General features: G+C 38.0%; 1 protein-coding gene across 4 annotated transcripts in view; it reads right to left on the bottom strand.

Annotated features, from left to right (window-relative positions):
* Nucleotides 1–24,241, bottom strand: part of PIK3R1 (phosphoinositide-3-kinase regulatory subunit 1) — a 78,519-nt gene that overhangs the window by 8,670 nt on the left and 45,608 nt on the right. Inside the window, exons 3-13 of one of the 4 annotated variants that reach the window (XM_073344109.1) lie at nt 21,444–21,536; nt 19,403–19,477; nt 16,249–16,380; nt 15,151–15,352; nt 14,900–14,979; nt 4,256–4,358; nt 3,468–3,566; nt 3,163–3,343; nt 2,559–2,684; nt 509–651; nt 88–264 (exon numbers count right to left, since the gene is read on the bottom strand). In XM_073344109.1, coding sequence (XP_073200210.1) covers nt 88–264; nt 509–651; nt 2,559–2,684; nt 3,163–3,343; nt 3,468–3,566; nt 4,256–4,358; nt 14,900–14,979; nt 15,151–15,352; nt 16,249–16,380; nt 19,403–19,477; nt 21,444–21,536 — 1,411 coding nt within the window. Of the gene's footprint in view, nt 1–87; nt 265–508; nt 652–2,558; nt 2,685–3,162; nt 3,344–3,467; nt 3,567–4,255; nt 4,359–5,744; nt 6,259–14,899; nt 14,980–15,150; nt 15,353–16,248; nt 16,381–19,402; nt 19,478–21,443; nt 21,537–24,241 lie in introns of those variants that run through there. The other 3 variants (XM_073344110.1, XM_073344112.1, XM_073344111.1) reach the window with 3 other exon arrangements.

Genomic DNA, 24,241 nt, shown 5'->3' with positions numbered 1-24,241 from the left:
TAAAAACAGGTTTATATATATTTTTAATCGGCAAAAGTTGGACATTATGGGAAAACTAAATTCTTTGTAATTCATATATGTACTTACATCAAGTACTGGTCTCTTGTCTTTCTCAATTGTATAAGGTCTGGTTTAATGCTGTTCATACGTTTGTCAATCTCTCTATATTCAGCCGCTTGCTTCTTTAAATCCTCTTCTAGTCTACGTCTGCTGTCCACAATTTCACTTATTCGAGACTTCAACTTCTCATAGTTGTGCATTATTCTGAAAAGAAGAATTAGGTTTGTTATACTTTGTTAGATCCTGGTACATAATCCAGGTTTCCTATTTTCACTTGTAAACATCTAAGAGAAGATTTATTTTTCAAGATTCAGTTGCAAAATTTGTAAGCTGTCACCCACTGCATTTCAGATTTATTTCGTTGACGTACCTTCTCATGTATGGACTTTGTATTTTTTTACTTTGTCTAAATCACACACATTTTAAACAGATAAGCACTGGTACCAACCTTTGTATTTCTTTTTCATTTCCTTCCCGTTTAAACTTTTCAATATACTCTTTGCTGTATCTTTCTTGTGTCTGGCACTGCTCTTCAAATATTTTTATTGTTTCATTAAATGCTTCAATAGCCGTTCTTTTCATTTGAATTTCCTGTAAATAAAGTAATCATCATTATAGACCCTATAAAACTGAAGGGATGATTTACTGGCCTATATCTCTGGAAAGGTTTAAGTTATTTTGTAGCAAAATGATTGTACTTTAATATCCCTGAAGCAACATGTGAGTCATCTGTAGACCTTTACAATATATGAAAAGCGAGCCGTGTACAACTTGCTACAATGATGCTGCTTTCCAAGAAAGGCAATGACCATAGGTAGAATTATCTACTACATTTGTTTTATATATTAGTTTTATTTTTACAATTGGAGCCTTTCGAAACTGTCCTCACTTTACCCTTTGTACCCCTACAGGTATAGTTGGGACTCTTGAAATACTAAGCTGATCTGAGTGATTACTTGGCGTTTCACCCACATCTCCAGTATCTTTCAAAATTCCTATCTTTTAGGTATGTTTTTTGCAGGTTCCAGAAGGCACAGTATTCATTCTGCAACTATAAAACAGTGCCACTTCCCTGGCATTCCCAGGCTCTGCTAATTACTGGTAAATATGAGAGAGGTGGGTTGCTATTCATTCCTGCACTGTGTCTAGTTGTCATACCCACGTGCCATACATTTTGTACATGATACCTTTCTCTCGAGAGAAATTCTAAGGCATTGTAGTTTGAATTTGTGCCTTCAAGGCATGGGGATCCAGACCCTACAAATGGTCAATATGCAGAGCTGCTGCCAAGCCAAGAGGAGGGTACCAACCCATGGTTATAGAATCATAGAATATCAGGGTTGGAATGGACCCCAGAAGGTCATCTAGTCCAACCCCCTGCTCAAAGCAGGACCAATTCCCAGTTAAATCATCCCAGCCAGGGCTTTGTCAAGCCTGACCTTAAAAACCTCTAAGGAAGGAGATTCAACCACCTCCCTAGGTAACGCATTCCAGTGTTTCACCACCCTCTTAGTGAAAAAGTTTTTCCTAATATCCAATCTAAACCTCCCCCACTGCAACTTGAGACCATTACTCCTCGTTCTGTCATCTGCTACCATTGAGAACAGTCTAGAGCCATCCTCTTTGGAACCCCCTTTCAGGTAGTTGAAAGCAGCTATCAAATCCCCCCTCATTCTTCTCTTCTGCAGGCTAAACAATCCCAGCTCCCTCAGCCTCTCCTCATAACTCATGTGTTCCAGTCCCCTAATCATTTTTGTTGCCCTTCGCTGGACTCTCTCCAATTTATCCACATCCTTCTTGAAGTGTGGGGCCCAAAACTGGACACAGTACTCCAGATGAGGCCTCACCAATGTCGAATAGAGGGGAATGATCACGTCCCTCGATCTGCTCGCTATGCCCCTACTTATACATCCCAAAATGCCATTGGCCTTCTTGGCAACAAGGGCACACTGCTGACTCATATCCAGCTTCTCGTCCACTGTCACCCCTAGGTCCTTTTCCGCAGAACTGCTGCCTAGCCATTCGGTCCCTAGTCTGTAGCTGTGCATTGGGTTCTTCCGTCCTAAGTGCAGGACCCTGCACTTATCCTTATTGAACCTCATCAGATTTCTTTTGGCCCAATCCTCCAATTTGTCTAGGTCCTTCTGTATCCTATCCCTCCCCTCCAGCGTATCTACCACTCCTCCCAGTTTAGTATCATCCGCAAATTTGCTGAGAGTGCAATCCACACCATCCTCCGGATCATTTATGAAGATATTGAACAAAACCGGCCCCAGGACTGATTTTGTTCAATATCAATAGTGCGCAGTGGGTAACAGTGCGCAGACATGAGTAAATGATTCCAACTTACTGAACTATCACATCAAGCAACTTTTGTCTTTTAAAAGAAGAAAAGAAAAAAGTACCTCAAAGTTAACATTAGCAATTTATGTCAATGTCCTTCTAAAACCAAATAAGAAGTCCTGCACTCTACAAGTCCTGCTTCAAAGATAACTCACCTGAGATGTTCTGGTGTAATCTTCATAGAGTCTGTCATATTCTCGACTCTTTTCTTGGAACTGAGTGTTATATTCATGTAATTTCTTTCCCACTGCTTCAATACTGTCCTCTTTCACAACTTGATCCTGGGAGGATAAGCAGAAGGAAATATATCCAGTAAAGGAACAGTTACACAGTACAAATTTCATAATAAAATTGGTTAAGAAAAAAGTGACCATTAGAAAGAAATACACTATAACTTGACATTTCTCTCACAATATGGAGAAGAGATGTACTGAATGCATATAATATGCACATTTGAAATGAAATTAAGCACAAAAGACAATTTTGCACTGCCAGCACATAGCATTATGCTGAAAATTATATATTTCATCATTAAAATTGTCATATTTAACCTGGTAAGTTTATTTCTTAATAAACTATGTAGAGTATTTAAAGTTTGTATTGTTTGATGTACAATTTGTAGAGTTGCTTTTTTTTTTTTTTTAAGTCTTAGATCCAGTTTATTCGTATCTCAAATATTAACTGAAGAGAGTTTCTCCATATTAAATGGCTCTACACGCTAATAACTTTTCTGTACATAAACAGAATAAAAAATATTACCTGCTGGTACTTGGATACTGGATAAAGTAATTTTACATCCAGTTTCGGATTATACTGGGCTAGAGATTCATTCCGGTAGTGGTTTATTAGCTCAACCACAGAGTTGAAAGTTAATGGGTCTGAAAAGCCGTACTTCCCATCTCGGTGAAATATTTTGATTAATTTGTTATTTCCTCCTTTCCTGTAAATATAGTTTGGAAAACAGTCAGCCATATTTCGGATGCTCTTGCCAAAAGAAAGTAGCATTTTTAAATGCAGCTCTGTAAGAATATATTCCAATATCAGAATCTAGCTGAGTATTTTACCTTAGTGTAAGCGTGTAGTCTCCATGCATTTTGGTAGAAGCATCTCGTACCAAAAAGGTACCATCAGCAGTGTCACGAAGCTTCTCATTTACTTCTTCCCTAAAATGAAAGCAAAAGTAAACAATGACTACCTCTTACTAATTTCCTCACTGTAATCTATCATTTCTCCCTCTATCTTTCTTAAAACAGAAATACATCTTTGCTTTTTTCATCAGCCTTCTCTATCTCCTTAAGAACATTACATTTATTTCATAGTTCTACTGGTGAACAAATGGAATATAAAAATGCTGTATCCAATACCCTCCCACTGCTGGAACAGATTTATATTTCTGCAAAGTTCTTCCTACTTGTTCATACAAGCCCGCACAATTGGAGCATCCAGTGACACTCTACTACTGTATCTATATATAGTAAGGTCAAAAATGTTGCTTATACACAGCATTTTTTAGTCTGGTTTATTAACACAACAGTATTGTGCCTCAGAGTTATGGTCTTGGATGCTAGAAGGAGGAAAAATGATGGTTATCAGTGTTGTCCTTTCATGCTAGTGTTTCATATAGAGGTCTTAAAATAATAGAACAACTTACAAAGAATTATATTTTTGGACATACGGCATCCTAACTGACTGTCAGTCACTTTTTAGTCATCTTTGCAACAAAACCATCTATGGTATGTTTGTGTTGGAAAATGTTCTGAAAATGGTTCTTAATACAACAATCATTCTTCTGTAGTTAAGTAGAAAACAAAAGAGAATATAGCAAATACATACATGCCTTTTGCTGACTTACCTTGAGATATCTCCCCAATACCATTCAGCATCTTGTAAAGACATGTTGTTATTCATACCGTTGTTAATTACAGTATTAGGTTTCGGTGGCTTAGGAGGCAGTGCTGCAGAGGAGGGGGAAAAAAGTTATTTGTAGCCCGGCTGCAAATTAAATAGTACATACCTCAAAATCCTAATTTGTGCTATGATTTACAACAATCATTATGTCAAAAGAAAGCTAAAATGATTGCAAAACACAGGTTTCTGTTATTGGCAATCTTTGAAAGATACCAAGTAAATCAAGATATTTTACTGGCAACAAACTTAATTACTCCATAAGGATGTACTACACCAAAAGATGTATGTTAGTTACTGAAGAATACATTTCAAGCAAAACACAACCAAAAAAGGCATTTTGTGGCAAAAATGTTTAAACTAAAGTTTTTCACCTTTGTCTGCCTCCTACAACAAATATCCATCCTGCGATCATTACGAACAACAAAACATGTCAAGTTTCATTTTTATTTTTCCTCCCATTTAATTATCCAAGAGGAATTTTGCAACTTTCTAGTACAAGCGCCGCTGTGGGTAATAAAAGCAGCAAAACCACAGCAATACTGTATGTTTTAGGAAGAGGAATTGAGTTTCTCTGATCCTCAGCATTTTGTACAATGATCTGCTAAAAACCCCTTTAAGGAACCCACCTGTCACCCAAATATCCGTAGTGTTAATCTTAGTATTTGACAGGATAAACTGTGTTCCAAATGGCAAGTCTGATTAAAAACCACATCCCCTTTTCTCAATGTCAAAGCTGCATACGTACACCACTGGGTGCCAAAAAAGATACTGCAGCATTTCTGTCTTACTAGCTAGGAGGACAACATTGGAATCAGGGTTAAAAAGGAAACAAGGTTTTAAGTTCTATAGTAAATTTTACATAGTTTATGTATATGATTGTATAATATGCTTGACTGCAAAAGACAATGTTTTTATAATAATAAAGAGAGCGTCAGGATAGTATAACAATTCCACTATCAAATGACTAACAGATACAAAGTGAGGAATTAATTTGTTAGATTTTAAAATGTTTTCCCCGAGACAATCCTGCATACTGATGTGTAATCACTGTACCAGGAAATACAAGTGTTTTTATAGGATCTCGTCAGTCATAATGTAGAGCAGAAATAGCAAAAATAAAAATAAAAATGATGCAACATTTTTAGTATACACTAAAACAGAACTAAGACTACATATGAGAGAATAAAATCAAAATTGAAACACCTGAATTCAATTCAATTCCAATTAAAGAAGAAAAAAGGTATTTACTACAGGCTATGATTCTAATTGCTACTTCTATGCATTAAAACCACAATTTAATTCCAAGTTATGAAAAAAATCATTTGCATCAATGACAAAGGAAGTAAATCCTAAACATCTAATGAGATTTTGCAGCAGCTATCATAAAGACCAAAATGAACTAGTCTTTCACAATAAGACTGCAGTATTATTACCTGGTGGATCCATTTCTATGTAAAACATCAAGTCTGTGCCACAATTTATATCTGTCCTGGGATATTCTATATCCAGTTCTTCCATATTCCAAACAGTGTTGTACATTTGTATGAGTTTCACTGAGTAAAGCTCAGTTATAAGAAAAAAGAATCAGGCTCTCTTTGTCATGGTGTCTTGGAATTCATTTTAAAACCTATAAGGGGCTGCACTGTAACCTATTACATCATCATCCTCAGCCAATCGTGTCAAAATAATGTCACCAGACCACTCCTGTTTCATCATTTTGTTCTACACTAATCTTAAAACAATTTCAGTTTCAGAAAGACTCTACATTTAAACAGAATTGCAATATATGAATGATGTTATACACAAACAGACTGACTATGTTCTCCTTATGCTGACTTCTCCATTTTATTTTTCTGACTCTTTGCAGCATGGTACATTCCACTGCTGGCAGGTTGACAAAGGCTGATATGCTGCAGCACGTAGCTTTTTTTTTTTTTTTTTTTTTAAATACATATAGTGGATCTGTGTTTACAGATAGGTAGGTAACTTCTCAGTTTCAGTAGCCCATTCAGTTACCTAAAGATGACCATTCAAGATCCTTTTAGGCCTTTTGTACCTACTTTACATATTTCAAAAAAAAAAAAGGGTGGGGGAGGGGGGAATATGCACTCCAAATATGTAATGAACAGAAATTGTATTTCTATACTGTGCCGAGTTTTAAACTTTTAAATGGTCACAATGCCCTGATACGTTTTGTATCATACCAAGTGCCTTATTTCCTTATCATTTTGTAGTGCAATACAACTGTTAAACATTTTCACTTTAATTTTGAAAGCTAGAAATAAAATATTGCAATCTTATGCTAAAGATGTTAATGAGGTTTTTTTTTAAACCAGGGCAGTGAACCAAAATAAGCAAAATCTCAAAAAATGACTCTTCTGAACATACAGAGCCTGTCTGTCAGAATAATGATATAGTTTGCCTTTTCCCATTGTTTCTCTGCCCTGCTCCTATCATTTACCATGCTAGTTATTTTCTGAAAGCAGGAGCCATTGTCATTTTCTTCTTTATATATCTGACTTTATATCAACAAAAGCCTCCTGCTATTGAAAAATATTTCTTCTCAACCGTACTGAATATGAAAAAAGATTTTTTGAATATTACTCTTTGAGCCTCCTCTAAAGAATACTATTAACGCAGCAGTAGGCTACTATGCATAGCACTTATGAATACTTTAATAGTCACTATCCTCTATCTAGGCAGAAAACTAGATACCAAAAATATAAGTAATTGAAGCAATTAGCAATACAGTCATCTTAAGAAATCTTTTTGACCACTGGATAGATAAAATCTGTACATACTACGCCAATACTTGTTACATACTTAAAAATGAACAAAATTATTTGCATCTCCTCAATATTGCATCCACATCCCAACCCAACTATCTCGTTGTAGTTTTATCCTTTTAGACAAGTACTAGCATGCAAGAAGATGGCTATAGTACCAACATCATCAATACTTGTACATGCTGGTTTGCCTGCACATGATCATGTTTAAGCTCCTTTTGAAGTAGCCTCCCTCTCTTCCCCATTTAGGTAGACAAGCACCAAAGATTTGTTCCATTTGCAAAGTGTAACAGGATACATAAGATGCTCCCAGACAAGTCCAAACATTGAACTTGAGGGGTTAGCCCACCTACTCCTCAAACAGTTGCAACAGTACATTACTTAAAGTAGGTTATGAGAGATTTCCTGCAAATAATATATTGCTACCTTTAGTCTAACAGGAGGTTAGTATGATTTTTATTTAAACTTCCATCAAAAACTGCTACCAGGAAAAAAAATGCTTCCCACCTTTTCTTACCATTGACCAAATTCTAGACAGCCACACTTGTAAAATCAGGTTACTGCTCAGCCCAAACTAGTCTAGCTTGCTGTGACACCATACGGCAAACCAGAACAGACAGGACACAGGTGATTTTCCACTGCCCCAGCTTAACCTGGATAGATATTGACTTTCACTCAGGCACGTTATGACTGGTGATCAATTATAATAAAGTATTGAAAATATATACACCCTATTTCTGTAAGGACTTGGGGGGGGGGAAACTGCATACACATTCAAAACCACTTACTTTGTAAATTATGCATCGCAAATGCTCACCCCAGTAATACTTGTATCCAACAACCTGAAAAGTTCAGATAGCAATCCTTTCAGATAGAAAAGTCTTTTAAAAAAATTCCTTTGTTAGGACACTTCTCTGAATGAATTAGGTGAACAGTTCTGAAAAGACTCTGTGCTTTCCAATTAACACTCCATAAAATCCACTTGTAAGACCTGTAACATGAAGTCAGAAAATCCAAGTCCCCTCTTCTATTCTAAACAAATTAAACTTCTGTATTGTGCATTGGGTATCCACACATTTCTGGTTCATAATTAAAAAGTGAACAGGATTGTAGTACTCAAAAAAAAAACCTCAGTAGCTTGCACAGCTCTCTCAGATAAAGATCTCAGTTTCATGATTAACTTGGGCAGGTTCAAATATTTGCTGAGCCAGGGATTTCAGATGGGGGAGGGGGGAGAGCCAGAGTCAAAGTAAAAGTTGTCATCAGCTAACAAATGGCCAATGCAGGAGTAACTTTCTCATTTCGCCAAGTAAATGAGAAGACCATTGTAAGTGGATTTAAAATAGTCTCCATAACAGGCTGCTCAATGCAGTATTAAAGTAACTGAGTGTCAAGAAAAGCACTATGAGCAGCCAAATACAGGAAGTGGCTGAGTTAGTTCAGAAAAAAATAGAATCAAAGGCTTCCTTGTAAAGTTCTGTACCTCTCAGAACAGCCCAGTGCAAAAGTAGCTTGTTTGCATGCCCCGCACCACCTCCCACATACTTACAGGACCACAACTACAGGTGTTGATTGAAGACCCTTAGAATGAAGTTCTAAACTGTTAGTCAGAACAACAGAGAGACAAGGTGGATGAGGTAATATCTTTTATTGGACCAAATTCTGTTGGTGAGAGAGAGAAGCTTTCAAGCTTACACAGACCCGAAGAAGACGCCTGAAAGCTGTGTAAGCTTGAAAGCTTGTCTCTCTCACCAACAGAAGTTGATCCAATAAAAGACATTACCTCAGCCACCTTGCCTCTCTAATATCCTGGGACCAAGAGGACTACAACAACACTGCATAGTCAGATTAATATCAATTTAACCACTAGACAGACACATGTCTATGTCCATGGTGGTTTCCAATACTGGATACATGTTCTCTTCATTACTTGGTGAGCCAAAGGTAGCTTCATGGGCATGTGGTACAGGAAGGTCACTCGGACAAATCAATCTTCCTCGTTTTAGTGTCAGAGTATGCATGCTTGATGAGGGAAGGAAGAGGGAATTAAAGGGTCAGTTTCCCCCTTCACTTACATGGCTTCACTCCTTTACCTTCAAGAGTGAAGACAGTTAAGTAACCACTTCAATTGTTACATGGAAGGAAATCAGGAGTAAGTGAAAGGAGAAACAGGCCTCCTAAAGGGATGGGGCTTAAGACTTCCTGTTTCCTTTACCAAGCCATAACTAGTATTTCTCCTAATTAGCTGTATTCCTTGGGATCCTCTGTGTTTGTCAAAAATGCTACTGCAAGGCCAACTCCTGTCCCCCAAAATAAAACTACACACATACGCACAAACTACACAGAAAAAAACCCCTATACATGACTTTTAGTTAATTTTCCAAATAAGTGGTTTCACCTACAACAATTTCTTGCTGTTGTTGTTTTTTTCCCTTTGCATACTAAAGGATTGCCATTTTTACTTGCCCTTTGAAGCAGTCTTGTCTGGAAAAGAACATGGCATATTTCACACTTGGATGGTAATCTGTCTTTCCGTACTAAATTATCAAACCGTGAGAGAACAGAAAAACCTAGCTTTTGGTAGTAACTGATATGCACTCTACTACAGGATTTAAAAAAAAATATCTAGCCAGTATGATTTACTAAACAGTGCTGTAGAAGGCTCATAGTTTTGGAGTCATCAGAGAAGTCCTGATCTTAGAGCTGGCACAGACTGTTCACCTGCTGGAGATGCCACTTTCCCTTTTCAAGGGGAGTGGGGTAGGGGGGGAGTACAGCATGCATCACACAACCTCCATCAACCATCCACAGTACACTATGGTATTGCCACAGGAGATCTGAGGGGGAGGAACAACAGCCAAACCAGCACTGTAATTAGCACACAAACAAGACACAACTGTTGAAATTTCACTGTGGAAAAGCAGTACCAAGTCCAATGTTTGTTTAGTCCAATGTTTGTCTAATGACCCATGCAAAAATGAATTCCCACTCATCCCCACACATGCGATTCAGGTGTGTGTGTCCACATGAATATATGAACACACATGCATTTGCGCACTATAGCTGCATCTGAGACTTTACTTATCTTTACAAGATACATCACCTCAACTGGTATGCACTTTTTGTCATCAAACCGATAGCTTTTACAACTGCTGAAAGATCAGATTTCATACTAATTCTTATTACATGATTGCTGCTACTTAAAGTGCTTTACATGCAAGACATACAATGTAAGAAGCAGGACTGAGAGCTGGGCATGGGGCTGAGTGGTGTACAGTTAATTGGTACATACTTGTTATAATACAATACATGTGGTTTTACCAATAATTACAAGGCGTTGAGAAACCTAAGCTCTACATAGTGTCAAAATTTAAACAGGACAACCTCGTGTTGCCCAGGCTGGAGATTAGTTAACAATGTATTTTGATTTCGTTAGATTAGGTGTAAACCGCATGATTTTTATTAGCTTAGAAGGGGAGCCCTCTGCTGGATGAAAAAGAGAATGTACAACAGCTATAATTGTGAAAAGTCAAAACAGTCTTAGCATAGGCCACAATATTCACAGGACTATTAACATTTAAAAAATAATGTTGAATTATGATAAACATTTAGACTAAATCTCTGACATTGCATGTAAAGTACTGACAACTGATAATAGTCTTACTTTTGTAGTGTGTTGTGATACAAAACAAAAATACAGTTATGAACTAGAGGGCAGATTCTGCACCAGTGAAATCAGTGGGAGCTTTGGTACTGATTTCAATGGGAACAGGAGTGAGCCATTATTTTCCTGCTCTGTTTATTACTCCACTAAACTCACCCGAAACAACTAGCATCAGTTACAGCTTCTGTATATGTCATAACATTTACGCTGGAAATCTCTCTAATGCATTTACAGCTATAAAAACAGAGAATTTGTCTTTCAGCTTTGCCATTGACATTTATGACCACCCCACCAACCAACATTTCAGCAAGTGACAGTTTGTGTATAAACCAGAAGTGTAAGATAGTCTCATTACCTCATATGTTCTTTTACCTTTGACCCTATAAAAACAATAAAATCTGACATCTCACACCAAAGTTTGTAACATTTGTCACAGGAGACGTCCTTCACAAATGTTATTTGCAAACGTGGAATAAATTAGGATAATAGCCTAGATAGAAAAGCCAAGGTCACTGATGGGGGACAGGGTGGGTGAGGTAATATTTTTTATTGGACCAACTTCTGAGGCAAAATTTCCAGCTTACCCAGAGCTCTTCTGCTATGTAGCTTGAAAGCTTGTCTCTCTCTCCAACAGAAGTTGGTCCATAATTGATATTACCTCACCCACCCTGTCTTTCTAATATCCTGGGACCAACACAGCCACAACTACACTGCTAACATCATTCATGACCTGAAAAATCAGCTGGCTTCTTAGACCTGTAGGAACTTATAGCCCCAACTCCCAAATACTCTTCTTAAAACATGTAAAAGGACATGTTCCTTGATATTTTTTAAACTGTACTATAGTTAAGATACTTTTGTTTCATATGGCACATATAAGGAACACACACCTTTTTCCGGATGCTATACCCGTCAATTCAATGTCAAAATTCCCAGTGACTTAAACAGTAGAAGCAGTCTCTCCCCTCTCTCTCCTCCAGCTTGATATTTTGGTTTAGCTGATCAAGTTTGGATGTTAAAAAAAAAAATTGAAAAAATCTGGTAATTCTAGTCAAAAGACTGAACAGCTACACAGAACGAGAGAGGGACAAGGTAATACAGAAAATGGAACTGGTTAATAATAATTTCTGCGACTAGACTTTTTTTTCTAATCTCTTTGCCCCCTGTAACCTTACTTTTTCTCCATAGGATTACACAGATATTGACAAAATGTATTTCACTGTGGCATATTTTTGTATGATATTAAACTGTGTCCTCAGTTCATGAACAAAACGTTGTAGGTGTTGGGTTGGACATATTGGCAGGGTAAGGTCAATACATGCTTGTGTTAAAAACATTTCAAAAATGGGCTTAGGATGCTCATCATAATAACTACAGATGCAAAGCTGCACATGGCTCAATTTAACATACAAGTCCTACTTTTCTCACTTTCCATGGCTGCATGGAGAGAAAGAAAATTTGCATTTAAAAGAAAACAAGCAATGAACACATCTGCCTCCTGTATATGACACCACGAAAATTCACACAACTCATTTTAGACAGACTTATTTCTTTCCAGGTTAAAGGGTAACAGGAAAGAAAGACAAACAGGCAAAACCAAATCACTTTATGAAGAAGTCAATCTTTTTTTAAAAAGTAAGATCTTTTAAAAAAAGTCCTTCCATTTCTCATCTTTGAAATTCTTTTCACTAGGGCATTGTCACAAACTGCTCAACACCAGGAAAAAGATCGCTGAAAGTTGCCTTTCACTTTTTTAGGAATCTTCCTTCATTTTAACATCTTGCAATATCCCTGGTTGAAGCTCAAGCCAGAGATGTTAAAAGGCCTGATTCATAACTGTACTGCACATGAATATTCTGCAACATACCAGATATCAGAAATGAACTTTGACAGTGGGTTTTGCATCTTTTACATACGCTTAAGGTGTTCAATTTTTAGACTTCAGTTATGATGCAATGCACCATAACTATCTAGAAATGACAGCTTTTCCATCCAGAAAGAAAAATGTCCAGCAAATTAAAGATATACAAGAGAAGGAGATACTTTCTTAGAGACAGTCAGAAGCACATGGATGCATTTTTGAAAGTGTCATCTCAAAATATAACACATATAAACCCCAGTTTATTGTACTTTTGTCTGGTAGAACATTTACATTGTTTAGGGTTGACTGGGCATTGGGAGCCAGCCTTGTCAAAATAAAGAAGTCAAAAGTAAACCCCTGCCTCGGTAAATTGCAAATTCCCCTTCCCCACTTATAACCATTACAATTCAGTTAGTGTCAAGATGTTTGTAAAACAATTCAAGTCAGAATTCTCTAGTTTAGCTGCCTAAATGATATGAAGGGCCAAATTTTCATAAGAGCTCAGCTCTAATGTAGGAACCTAAATGCTGTTTCCCCTGAGAACAATATGGAGCTGCTGGGGGCTGAGCATTTTTGAAAATCCGTCCCTAAATCTTCGACGTGAGCTGTGGGGACTCTGCACTTCTAAACAGATGTCTCAATTTTTCAGGAGCTCAAGCAGAGATCTGGATCCTAAACCTGCAAAGATTTACTCATATGCTTCTGAAAAATATTCAGGCATGCAAAAGTTAAGCACAAGCAAAAGTCTTTTCAGGAGGCTGCCAAGTTTGAAAATTTTGGCCTAAACCTTTTGGCTACATATTAATGGATGGGCAGATATTATATTTAACTGAAGAATAATGTACAGTATGGCAATTACTACACAGATTGTCCTTTTGCCAAGTATGGACTTTGAAATATACAGATAAGAATGGAAGTTGTTATAACACATCCTATCAAAATGCAGAGTTAAAAGCTAGTAGGCAAGGCAGGATTAATGAAGAGGCCACTTCGGCATGTTCCTAGGGCCCATATTCATGGAGAGACCAAAAATCATAGGCCACAATCCTTCACCGGCTTCTCTTTGCCTTAACGAGGGGACATAGACCACCTTCAGAGCACCCTTTGCCCTGGCACTGGAACCCTAATCCTGGCCCAGTGTTGCGGGGAGGCACAGAGAGGAAGTTGGAAAGCAAGCCCACTGCGCATTCACTCTGCAGCTTGGGGCTAGGCCTGGCTCCCTGCACCTGTCTGGTTTGGCCTAGCTGCCCCTCCAGCATAAAGGTACTGCAACTCTGCATATCAGGTTGCAAGATTACTCACTCAAATCAATGTACGGTGGGTTTGGAAGATACCTTGTTCCAACACTCTGAGAAGTCCGTACCAGCTCTTCCAGTTCTTACCCAATCCTGCAAAACCTTACTGCTGTGGTCTCTTACTGTACTTTAGAAGCAGAGAGGGAGGAACACTAAAACAACGTTCTGTTTCTTTATTAAAGTACCCTTTGCTAATATTACTGTAAGTCAAGGCTTTCAGCTTCTCTATATTGACATGCGCTTGCTTTGCTGAACTGAGAAATCACGTTGCACAGCAGCACAAGTTCTTTTGCACAAGTCTGGCAACACTGCCTCACCCATACTAAGAAAAAGAGGAACGCTTGATTTCAAATAAAATCTGTTGCATTAAAGTAGTGCTAACCTTTGCTCTTGGTTGTATGAACTAAATGCTAACACAGACAGTGAAAACGTGTCAACTAGCTATCCTGAAGCAGTTTTGATTCTGCCTACACTAATAAGAATGTAGATTTTGGCTGAAAAATGCACAAAGCTAAACAGAGAACTAAATTTGAGGTCTTTAATCAGTCCCCACTGGGCACAGTTCTTTTGAGGAAATATGCTTAGAAAGGCTTGAGTGAGAGCTAAGAAAGGACTTCATAATTTGTCCGCTTTTAATAGTAAGGAATGCAAAAGTACATATATACTGCTTCACAAGTATCTCACATTCTTGATTTTTCATACAGTGTTCAATAAGAAGCAATACAAATTCTAAGGCTATGGAAAAATCTGCACACATTATTCAATTATTTCAGAGTAAAGAACAGTTCCTTGAAAACAAAAATTAACTTCTGCTGCATATCTACTTACTTCCATAATTTTATTACTTTAAGACATTTGTTCAATGAGCTTACTTAATCTGAAGAAAAAAATAATGGACCTTTAATGGTCACCAAACTGATTTTTGAACTATATAAAAATCATCCATAACCAATTACTTTTTAAAATCCAAACTTTTTTTTACCTGGTACAGGCTGTCTCTCATTCCATTCACTTGTGATTAAAACTTCTAGGATTTTTATGAGGTGGTCAGCATTATCAGAGCTGTAAAATAGAATGGAAAAAATTTAAAGTTTTACATTAATGCCTTTAGAAAAGTAATGCAAAGATAACAGCATGAGCACAAGTCCTCTACATTAACTTATTAACTATTTTGAATAACAGAGCCACATATCATGGTTACAATACACTAGATAATTAAGATGTCTCACATACCTTCCTAACTGGAATTTGAAAAGCAGAGGGCTGAAAATTTCAGCTAAGGATCTTGCGTTCAAGAGATTTTTGCTGGAGGTTTGACAAAGTCTGAAGAAATGTTTGAGCAAATATTGGAGAGTGAGCCAATACTGGTGAGGTATATTTGGAGACCTGATGAGTTTCTTCAGCAACTGAGCATATTCGTCTGAGCTCTGCACTTCTGCAAGCAAATAGAAAGTCTCTTGATATCAGAGCAGAAACATTCAACAAATAAAATGAAACCATTACATGGTTCCCTGGTAAGTATCAATTTTACAGAAAAAATATTCTGTTCTTCAATAGAACCCAGCCTCTTCTTTCTTCTTTTGCAAAAGTGAAAAACTCAAGTGACAGAAGAAAACAACTGTATAAAAGTAAAATGGAAACAGAACATTCGTTTGGTAAAAACCACAATATGTGCAGTGCGTACTGGTAGAAGTCTGTCTTGTGTTTAGCGTCACACATGATTGGGTAATTCTGAGATGCAGTAGATAAGAATCACAGGTGCTTTTCTAACTTTGAAGGTTACCAGCCACAATGTCCTGCCCATGGACCATGCAACAGTACGAGGCCCACATACCGAAAGTTGTCAACTGTACTGTCCGAAATGACCACTGCCAAAGATGAACCTTATATTAACATATTTATTGCTTTGTATTCCATAACTGCCAATGGACCTCAGAACACTGTGTTCTCGAATACATTTACTTTGTCAGCACTGATAAAAGGTTAACAATTAGCTCTTTCTGCACACAGATAAGTCCTTGATTTTTTTTAACCGGTACATGCACAGTTATTCTTACTTACTAAATGCACCAAGCTGTGTAATATCTTACAATTTTCATTATATTTATATTGTTAGGTAATTTCAGCAGCTTTTATCAAAACCAGCTAATATCTAATAAGTGAGGAAAAGACTTATTTTTGTTTTATGAGCACCACCTGTTGCGGTGTACAAAAACCTTCCACATTTTATGTAGGCTGAGACAGTATCACAGCCCCTTCATGCTGGGTAGTGCCGATCCTAATAAATCTTTTTTTTCCCTCCTGTGAGTGGAAATACTTTCACATTCATACCTTGAGCTCCTGAAATCATTTCACTGTAAACAGATGCTGGAATGACAGAATTTGGCAGGTCCAGGAGATACCTCTTGAGAGCATCTGCTAAGAGCTGCACATCAATTGGCTCAAAATCCATTGAAGAGGCATCTGAAGAAAAAACCCAGACATATGCAATTTAAAAATTTCTGAGGACCTTAAAATTGTCATTTCATACCACACCAGAACAGACAACCTAAATCTGATTTATGAAGAACAATTTGTAAGAAATGTCTGAAGACATCTAAATGAGTCTTTGCTGAAATGTGTTATTTACAAGGTGCAGTGAATTCCCACAGTAGATACCAAAATTGTTCAGCAATACACTGTAAAGTTAAGGGGTCAGAAACTTCAATCATGAAGAGATTCTGACTAATAAATGATCAGATGTAAATTATGCACGGGAGTCAATATGCAGTGCAGGAAAATATTTATGTGGAAATGTTATAAGTAACACAAATTCTATTACTCAAGAAATGGCTTTATAGCATGCTTGAAAATTGTCTCATGTCCCCTCTAGTGGCTAATCTACATAGAGACTAACAGCATACTATAGCTGTCACGTGATAGAATTACTACTATAGCTAAAGTGGTGGTGGTTTGTATATTGGTGATGGAGGTCCTGGGTTCAAACGCTGTAGACAGCCCCTAGTGAAGGTTATTATACTTTCGCTGGGATTATTTCTGAAGTGACCACAGTGTTTAAAAACACCTTGCTTTTTTTATATCCCAACCTTGTAAATTATATAAGGAAGACCCTGGATTCTGCATACTTTTCAAATGTTACTATACAGTTACAAATGATGCTTGTGGTAATATTGTTATAGGGCTGCACCTGGATATTTTTAACAGGTTTATGTTTTACATGTAAATATTTTGTGTAACCACTACTATAGTAAGGAGCAATCCATAGTTAGGGCTGGGTGCAAATGCAGTATTTCTATTGGTAGCTGATTAGCAACTCAGGCCTTGAACCTGGAAACATTTATGTGAATAAACTGAAGCATGTGTAGATATATTTGCAGAATCGGATCCTTGGTTTCTTAAATAGCAGTTAGAATTTGCACATTTGTAATGGCCCATGGCCTGCTAGTGTAATTACAACTTAGGATAAAGTTCAATAGAATATTCTATCACTTATAGGACTGTCTGTTAACATTGGTGTAGTGAATAAAAGAAGTCAAAATAAAAAATATAAAATTTTAGAAGTGTGTATTACAAGCCAGACAGGTTTCCTGTCAGACATGAAGCTCTCACAAAAGTTCCAGAATGCTCCCAAAACCAGAAAGTTTCAAAGGGCCCAATAATTTGGGGTGGGAAATAGGGGAAGGAAGGGAAATAATTCTTTAAAAACCCAGTCTATCAGTGCAAGAACTCAAACTCCATTAGTCACTGTGGCTTTTATTCTCTATGCTGGATCAAGTCCGGGTTCCGTTGGTTCAGTGTCTGTAAGAAACATCCCAAATGACTGGAACGAGAGCTATAGTGAGAGCTGGACCTATTTGATATATAGCAAGCTATTTGTTGCTGCTGTTGTTGTGACCTTTCTATTTTTGATCACCTTTACTGGCTTGCTCAATAGGATTGAGCGCGCTGCTCAATAGGAACGAAGGACAGTCAGTTCCTCAAAGGCTAAAGCCTTATTTTCCTGTTTTCCAACCTAATTAAATTTTGAACAAGAATACAGGTAAACCCCAGTTTTACAATGGTCTCAGGATACAGGTGGATTGTGCATAAAACTACATTTCAGATGTGAGATTCTATATTGATTTTGAATAAATTAAGAGAGATTCAGGTATTTGTGGTTTGGAAAGTCAGTGCTGAAAACAAAAATATTAAGAATAAAGCTTCCGTTGCTAACCCACAATTCCATACCTTTCTCTACCATCATTCAAGATCATGATGCCGGCTAGATTTAAAACATAGTGAACTCAAAAATAATTTCCTCCTCAATGTTAATCTTTAATTACTTTTAATTACTAAAATTGAAAGAATAGAGAAATTACTTCTCTTTTTAGAGTTTCCATATTTTGTGCCTTTGACAACACGGTGTGTAATCAGTTTCAATTCCTAGCCTCATGCAGTGGTATGATGCCCTGGTACCCTCACGCAATTCTCTGAAAGGGGAAGTCCATACACATACTCTCCTTCACAGCTTGCAGAAGCTTGGGTAATGCTACCACCACAACAGAAGAGCTCTGCTTTTCCACAGTTTGACTGACTGTTGCTCTGGAACTATTTCTCATTTAGATGGTTAGGTTTTATTAAATTTTTAAGAATCTGCTAAAGGAGACTGGAGGCAGGGGTGCTGGGACAATTAATATAGTGGGGTGCTGAGAGCCATTGAACCAAACTGTAAACCATGTATATAATGGAAACCACTTCAAGCCAGGAGGTGCTGCTAGACCCCTAGTTCCAGCACCTATGACTTGAGGCAAGAGGACAAGTAGCCGGGGGGTATCTCCCCACCCCACTAGGCCTACTGCAGGGGCCAGATGAGTGTCCGAAACCCTAGGACTCTGGCACAGGGGAGGAAAAGAGAGAGATAGGAATTGGGGAAGCATGTTGTACACGGGGGGGGGGGGAGGAATTCTACTGCCCTGATACCTAGATCCCTGCACAAAGTAGCATCATCAGCTAGGTTCTCTTCCTTCACTCTCAGAACCAAAAGAACCAGAACCAGATGGAATATGCAGCAGAGCCAGGAGTCTCCCCTCCAACCCCCTACACTGGGCCAAAGGAAGCAGAGGGCTGAATGTATTAATGTATGCACAAAATTATGTGCAGCTGTACATGCATAAATAAAATGTATCCCACAGCATTATTGGGACAGCGCATCTTTATCTTGCTTCTGAATGAGACTCCTTTCCACTTCCAGAGCCCTCCTCAAACAATTAAGTTACTAATAAACATTAAACTAATTATTCTTGGACAAAATACCAGTATAATGGGGACTTGGAGAAAAATATCTATTCCATGAAAGTGGAAAGGTTAATATTATGGCAAATGCAATGGAATAAAACTATATCAACTAAACATCAAATTATATAGTTTGAATAGGGGGCATAGAAAAAAATGTTAAAATCTTAATACAAAACCTATTTGGTACTTTAAGAAGAACAGTTGTACCTACCACACTCAAGAATTTGTCTTAATTCTGCAATACTGCTTGACCCTTGTGTTCTGTACAAAGTTGAACATTCCAGACCTTAAAAACACAATAGATTGAATACATGAACTTAATATTCTTTGTGGCTTTATATAGGAAACAACATATTTCTATTGTCCTCAAATAACCATTTACAGTATAAGTTAGTATAATTCTTACACACCATGACAAAATACTGTATGCTATTGCTTTTATAGGGCAACAACATACCCCACAGGAAAATATACCATGCCTTACATGCATGCCTGCAAACTGCTGGGCCAGCAGAAGCTGCCAGCCAAGAAACAGCAGAAATCCAGTCAACCCTCATTCCCCGCTCCCACACTCAACCAAATTGCCAAGCACTGGCTTTAGGAGGCCAACACCAGCAGAAGGAGAAGTGTGTACTTGCCAAGGTAAAGATTTGCCTGCAGTGGAGCGAAGTGAAGTTCAGTAGGAAACACCCCAGCCCTTCCCTGCCACTCTATGCACCTTTCCAGCTAAGGAACAGCTGGCCTTAGACCCTCTAGGAACTACTGCTCCCTTGTCCATGTCCTATTGCCCCATCTCTCCAAAGTGCCTTCATAAGGCAAGAAGAGATGGGATACAGGGAGGAGACAGAGAAAATGAAGTGGAGGTGTCCCACCAAAAGAGAGAAGAAGCTCAGGGCCTGCCACCCCAGAAATACAACTTGAGCAGAGACAGCAAACATGGTCTGCCTCAAGAGGAAACGAACAGTTGAAAAGCTACTTGAGAATAAATAATTCCTTAGATTGTGACAGTGTATGGTACCCAAAGCCGAAGGAGCTATTTTTCCTTTTGGGGGGATACTTTACTGTTCATATCCTAAAGCCAATCACTATCTGGTTTTCTGCATATTTATTTTATTGACTTCAGACATAGAGAGCACACACAGTATGTAAGCTGTCAGTGCTGGTGGTGTTGCTGCACACATGTTAAACAGTTGCCCTGTATTAGCCCCATTTCAGTGGTGGAGTTAGTGATCCCTGTGTATACTCTGTAAAGTGCAGACATCCTTCCAAATAAAAGGCACCATAATAAATGTAAGATTTTTTGCTCCATATTTTACATTAAAGAGCATGCCCAGGGATACAGGCCACATATGATTTAATAACATCCAGTGTGGTCTCCTAGAAACAGTAGCTGACTATGCTGGTTGCCATTAAACTCTGGCTCTCAGTACTGGCATCAGCAGCCCCTGATCCATCCATTAAACTTGTGTATCTTCCCAGTCCTCGAAGTGTTGACACTGATAGTAACCAGACCACAAATCCTGTCTTGCCCTCCAACTCCCAACTACATGACCATTAGGAGAGCAGGGAACAGTGGGCATCTCCTGGCCACATAAGGTTGATGAAGGTGACATCAGCAGAGAAGCTGGGGAAAGAGACAAGGGGGTCAGGAGGCAAGAGATGGACAGAGAATGGGTTATTTAAACAGGAGAGGGAAGAGAAACAAAAGACTGAGAAGGCCAGTAGGGGTAAGGGGAATGGTATGGGGAGGAGGGGACCAGGACAGAGGGGGACAGCTGGGAGTGTGGGAAGGGAGAAAAGCCAAAGGGCATACAACAAATATGGGCTGATTGAACAGACAGTAGCAATAAAGGACAGCCTCTTTGGAGGGCAAAAAATACCTCCCAAAACTTAGCATTCTGAGATATTTCCCCTTGCTATCTCATGGCAATGCGTTTCTGTGATTACAAATATCAACTGGGTGCAAGAGTATTACATTATTCAAAACCGCAAATTAAAATCTCTCTTTTTGCTCTGTAGCAGGTTACCAGGTGTCAGGTGGTATAAGCTATGTTATTACCTCTATAACCCAAATAACCTCTGTTGAGCACATACCAACAAGATAAGGCTCTGACTAAATTTGCTTGAATACCAATTGAGCAATGGGATACATTACAAACCCTCGGTAGGGAAATGTACAAACTCTGGGCCTGATCCTGCAGTCCCCATTCACAAACATAACTAAAACACTGGCAGACTGTTCATTATCCTACCTTTCTTTTCAATAGCCTCCACTATCTTGACAAGAATTGGTGGAGCGACGTCAGGAGGCAAAAATTGCTCTGTAAGATCTGGAAGTGTAAAAGCTGTTAAAAAAGCAGTTAAGCTACAGTTAGATGCAATTTCAGTTTATGAATGTCATGAGATATAATGCAACTGGTTAATTTTTAAACACTGAACAAATTCATTTTATCAGCTGTGAAAGTCCATGTAGACATTTTGCTGGTCTGTTCTGCATGCAAAGTAGAATACTACGCAATTACTTATTGGTTATTTTAGAAAAAACAACTCTCACATGTTAAATATCACTACTATATTTAAACTAAAGACAAACATCCAGTACATAATTAGCAAAATCCTAGTAACTATTCCCCTCATTTGTTTATCTTATTTTTTTTTCTTTTTTAATCAAGCAAAGCTGTCCACTTCATGACATTTTGTTCCTCCAAGTATTCTATCCCTTCACCTTTTGTATTTACACAAATCCATTCTCCAGGACTGAATAGTGATGATAAACAATAACAATAACGAAAATGCATTTTTATGGCACCTTCATTCAGAGAATACCCAAAATGCTTTATAAATCATTAATACATTTTCACTACTCCTGTGAGGAAGGTAAGTAAGATAAAGTAAAAAGTGTAGAATCCACACAGAAGCCATATAAAATTCTTAGGGGTGGATAAAAAAAGAACAGTTTTTTGGACCTGAAATATTTTCCCCTATGGTGAACCAGATGAGGGAGCTATATACATATCTCCTTGGAACTGCTAATCTACTGAATGAAACACACTTCTATTGGTATGAACTCTCTGCAGGAACAACCAACATGTCATATTAATGAGAAAGCTTAACAACAGTTGCAGTTTGTTTTAATTTTTATAGGGTCACAATATTGACAATATATGCCCGATGGTGCAAAGAGAGCCTCCTGTTTTGTACAATGATCAATAAAGAAAGAATAAAAATAAGATATTCTAAAATGAATCTTTTGCAAACTGAAACAAAGCTGCATACTGATTTTATCCAAAGCCAGTTCTTTACTGAAAGAACAAACTAACACAAGAACGTTCTCGCTCTGATAAATGCATTATTTTTGCCAAAAAGAGTAATTTCAAAATTTAAAAGCAGTCGTGTTTGATTTTTGGAAAGCTAGGATGTTTACAGAAAGATATTCTTACTAAACAGCCACCAGCAACATCTGGCATGATTGACAGATTATGATGGATAAAGATGAATTCATCACTGGATTGGAAATTGATGGTTGCCTAGGGACCAGTGATCATGACCTGATTACATTCAGTATGGGCAAACAGAGGACAGTCCCAAGCAGTAATATACATACCCTATGCTTTAAAAGGGCTAATTTCACAATGCTGAAAAATATTATGAACAAAATTTAATGGGAAGAAAAATTTAGAAGGAAAAATACGAATGAAAATTGAGAATTCTTTCAGAAGAGTTTATTAGATGGCTAAAAAGCCATGATTCCACAATCTACAAAAAGGACTATTTGGAATAAAAGCCCATCCTGGTTCAGTGGTGAAGTGAAGACAGAAATTAGAAATAAATGAGTACTATATAACAAATGGAAAAAAGGGAAAACAGATACCAATTGATAGAATTTAGATGTTATGAAGTGTAGAAAACTGATAAGAGAAGCACACATTAAATGGATTAAGAACTGGCTGACAGAGCTCAAAAAATAGAAGGGGTGGTGGACCAATTTGTATAGTGGGGGTGCTGAGAGTCACTGAACCAAACTAAACCCTGTATACAATGGAAGCCACTTCAAGCCACAGGGTGCTGCAGCACCCCCCGCACCCCTAGTTCTAGCACCTATGAAAAGTCGTTGTCAATGGGAAATCATTATCAAACGGGGGTGTTTCTAGTGGAGTTCCACAGGGAACAGCACCAGGCCTGATACTATTCAACACTTTCATCAGTGAGCTCGAAGTAAATATAAAATCACTGTTGATAAAAATTTGCACCTGAGACAATAGACTGGCAGAGGGGTAAATAATAACAAGGGTAAAGTAGCCAAACAAAGTGATCTGGTTCACTTGATAAGCTGGGCCCATTCAAGCAAAATGCATTTTAATGTAGCCAAATGCAAAGTTTTATCCCTAGCAACAAAGAATGCAGATCATATTTAGAGAATGGGAGACTGGATCCTTGAAAGCAGTGACTCAGAAAAATATTTAGGGCTCATAGTGGACAAGCAACTGAACATGAGCTCCCCTCGTGATGCTGTGGCATAAAGGGTCAACACATTCTTTGGTTATATAAACAGGGGAGTAGTGAGTAGAAGGGAGGTGTATACAGCATTGGTTAGACCAATACTGGAATACTGCATACAGTTCTAGTCTCCACCGTTTAAAAAGGATGTTGAAAAATTGGAAAGAGTGAAAAAAAGAGCCCCCAAAATTATTTGAAGGCTGGGGAAAATGACTTACAGTGAGACTTGAAGAGCTTCCTCTGTTTAGTTTATCAAAAAAGAAGTCTCAGAGGTGGCTTGATTGCAGTGTGTAAATACCTCCACGGGGAGAAAATACCACGTACTAAAAAGGCATATGAAGAACCAAATTAGAAACTAGATACAACTTTTATCAGTGAGGGTAGTTAATCACTGGAACAAACTACCAAAGGAAGTGGTGGATTCTCCATTTCTTGACATCTTCAAATCAAGGCTGTACGTCTTTTGAGAAGATATGATTTAGCCAGACAACTAACTGGGCTCAGTGCAGGGGTAAGTGGGTGAAATATCATGGTCTGTATATAGCAGAGATCA

The sequence above is a fragment of the Lepidochelys kempii genome, chromosome 5, assembly GCF_965140265.1.
Source record: "Lepidochelys kempii isolate rLepKem1 chromosome 5, rLepKem1.hap2, whole genome shotgun sequence".
NCBI lineage: Eukaryota > Metazoa > Chordata > Testudines > Cheloniidae > Lepidochelys > Lepidochelys kempii.
The sequence above is the reverse complement of the archived record's forward strand: the minus strand, read 5'-3'. Positions and strand labels throughout refer to the sequence as shown.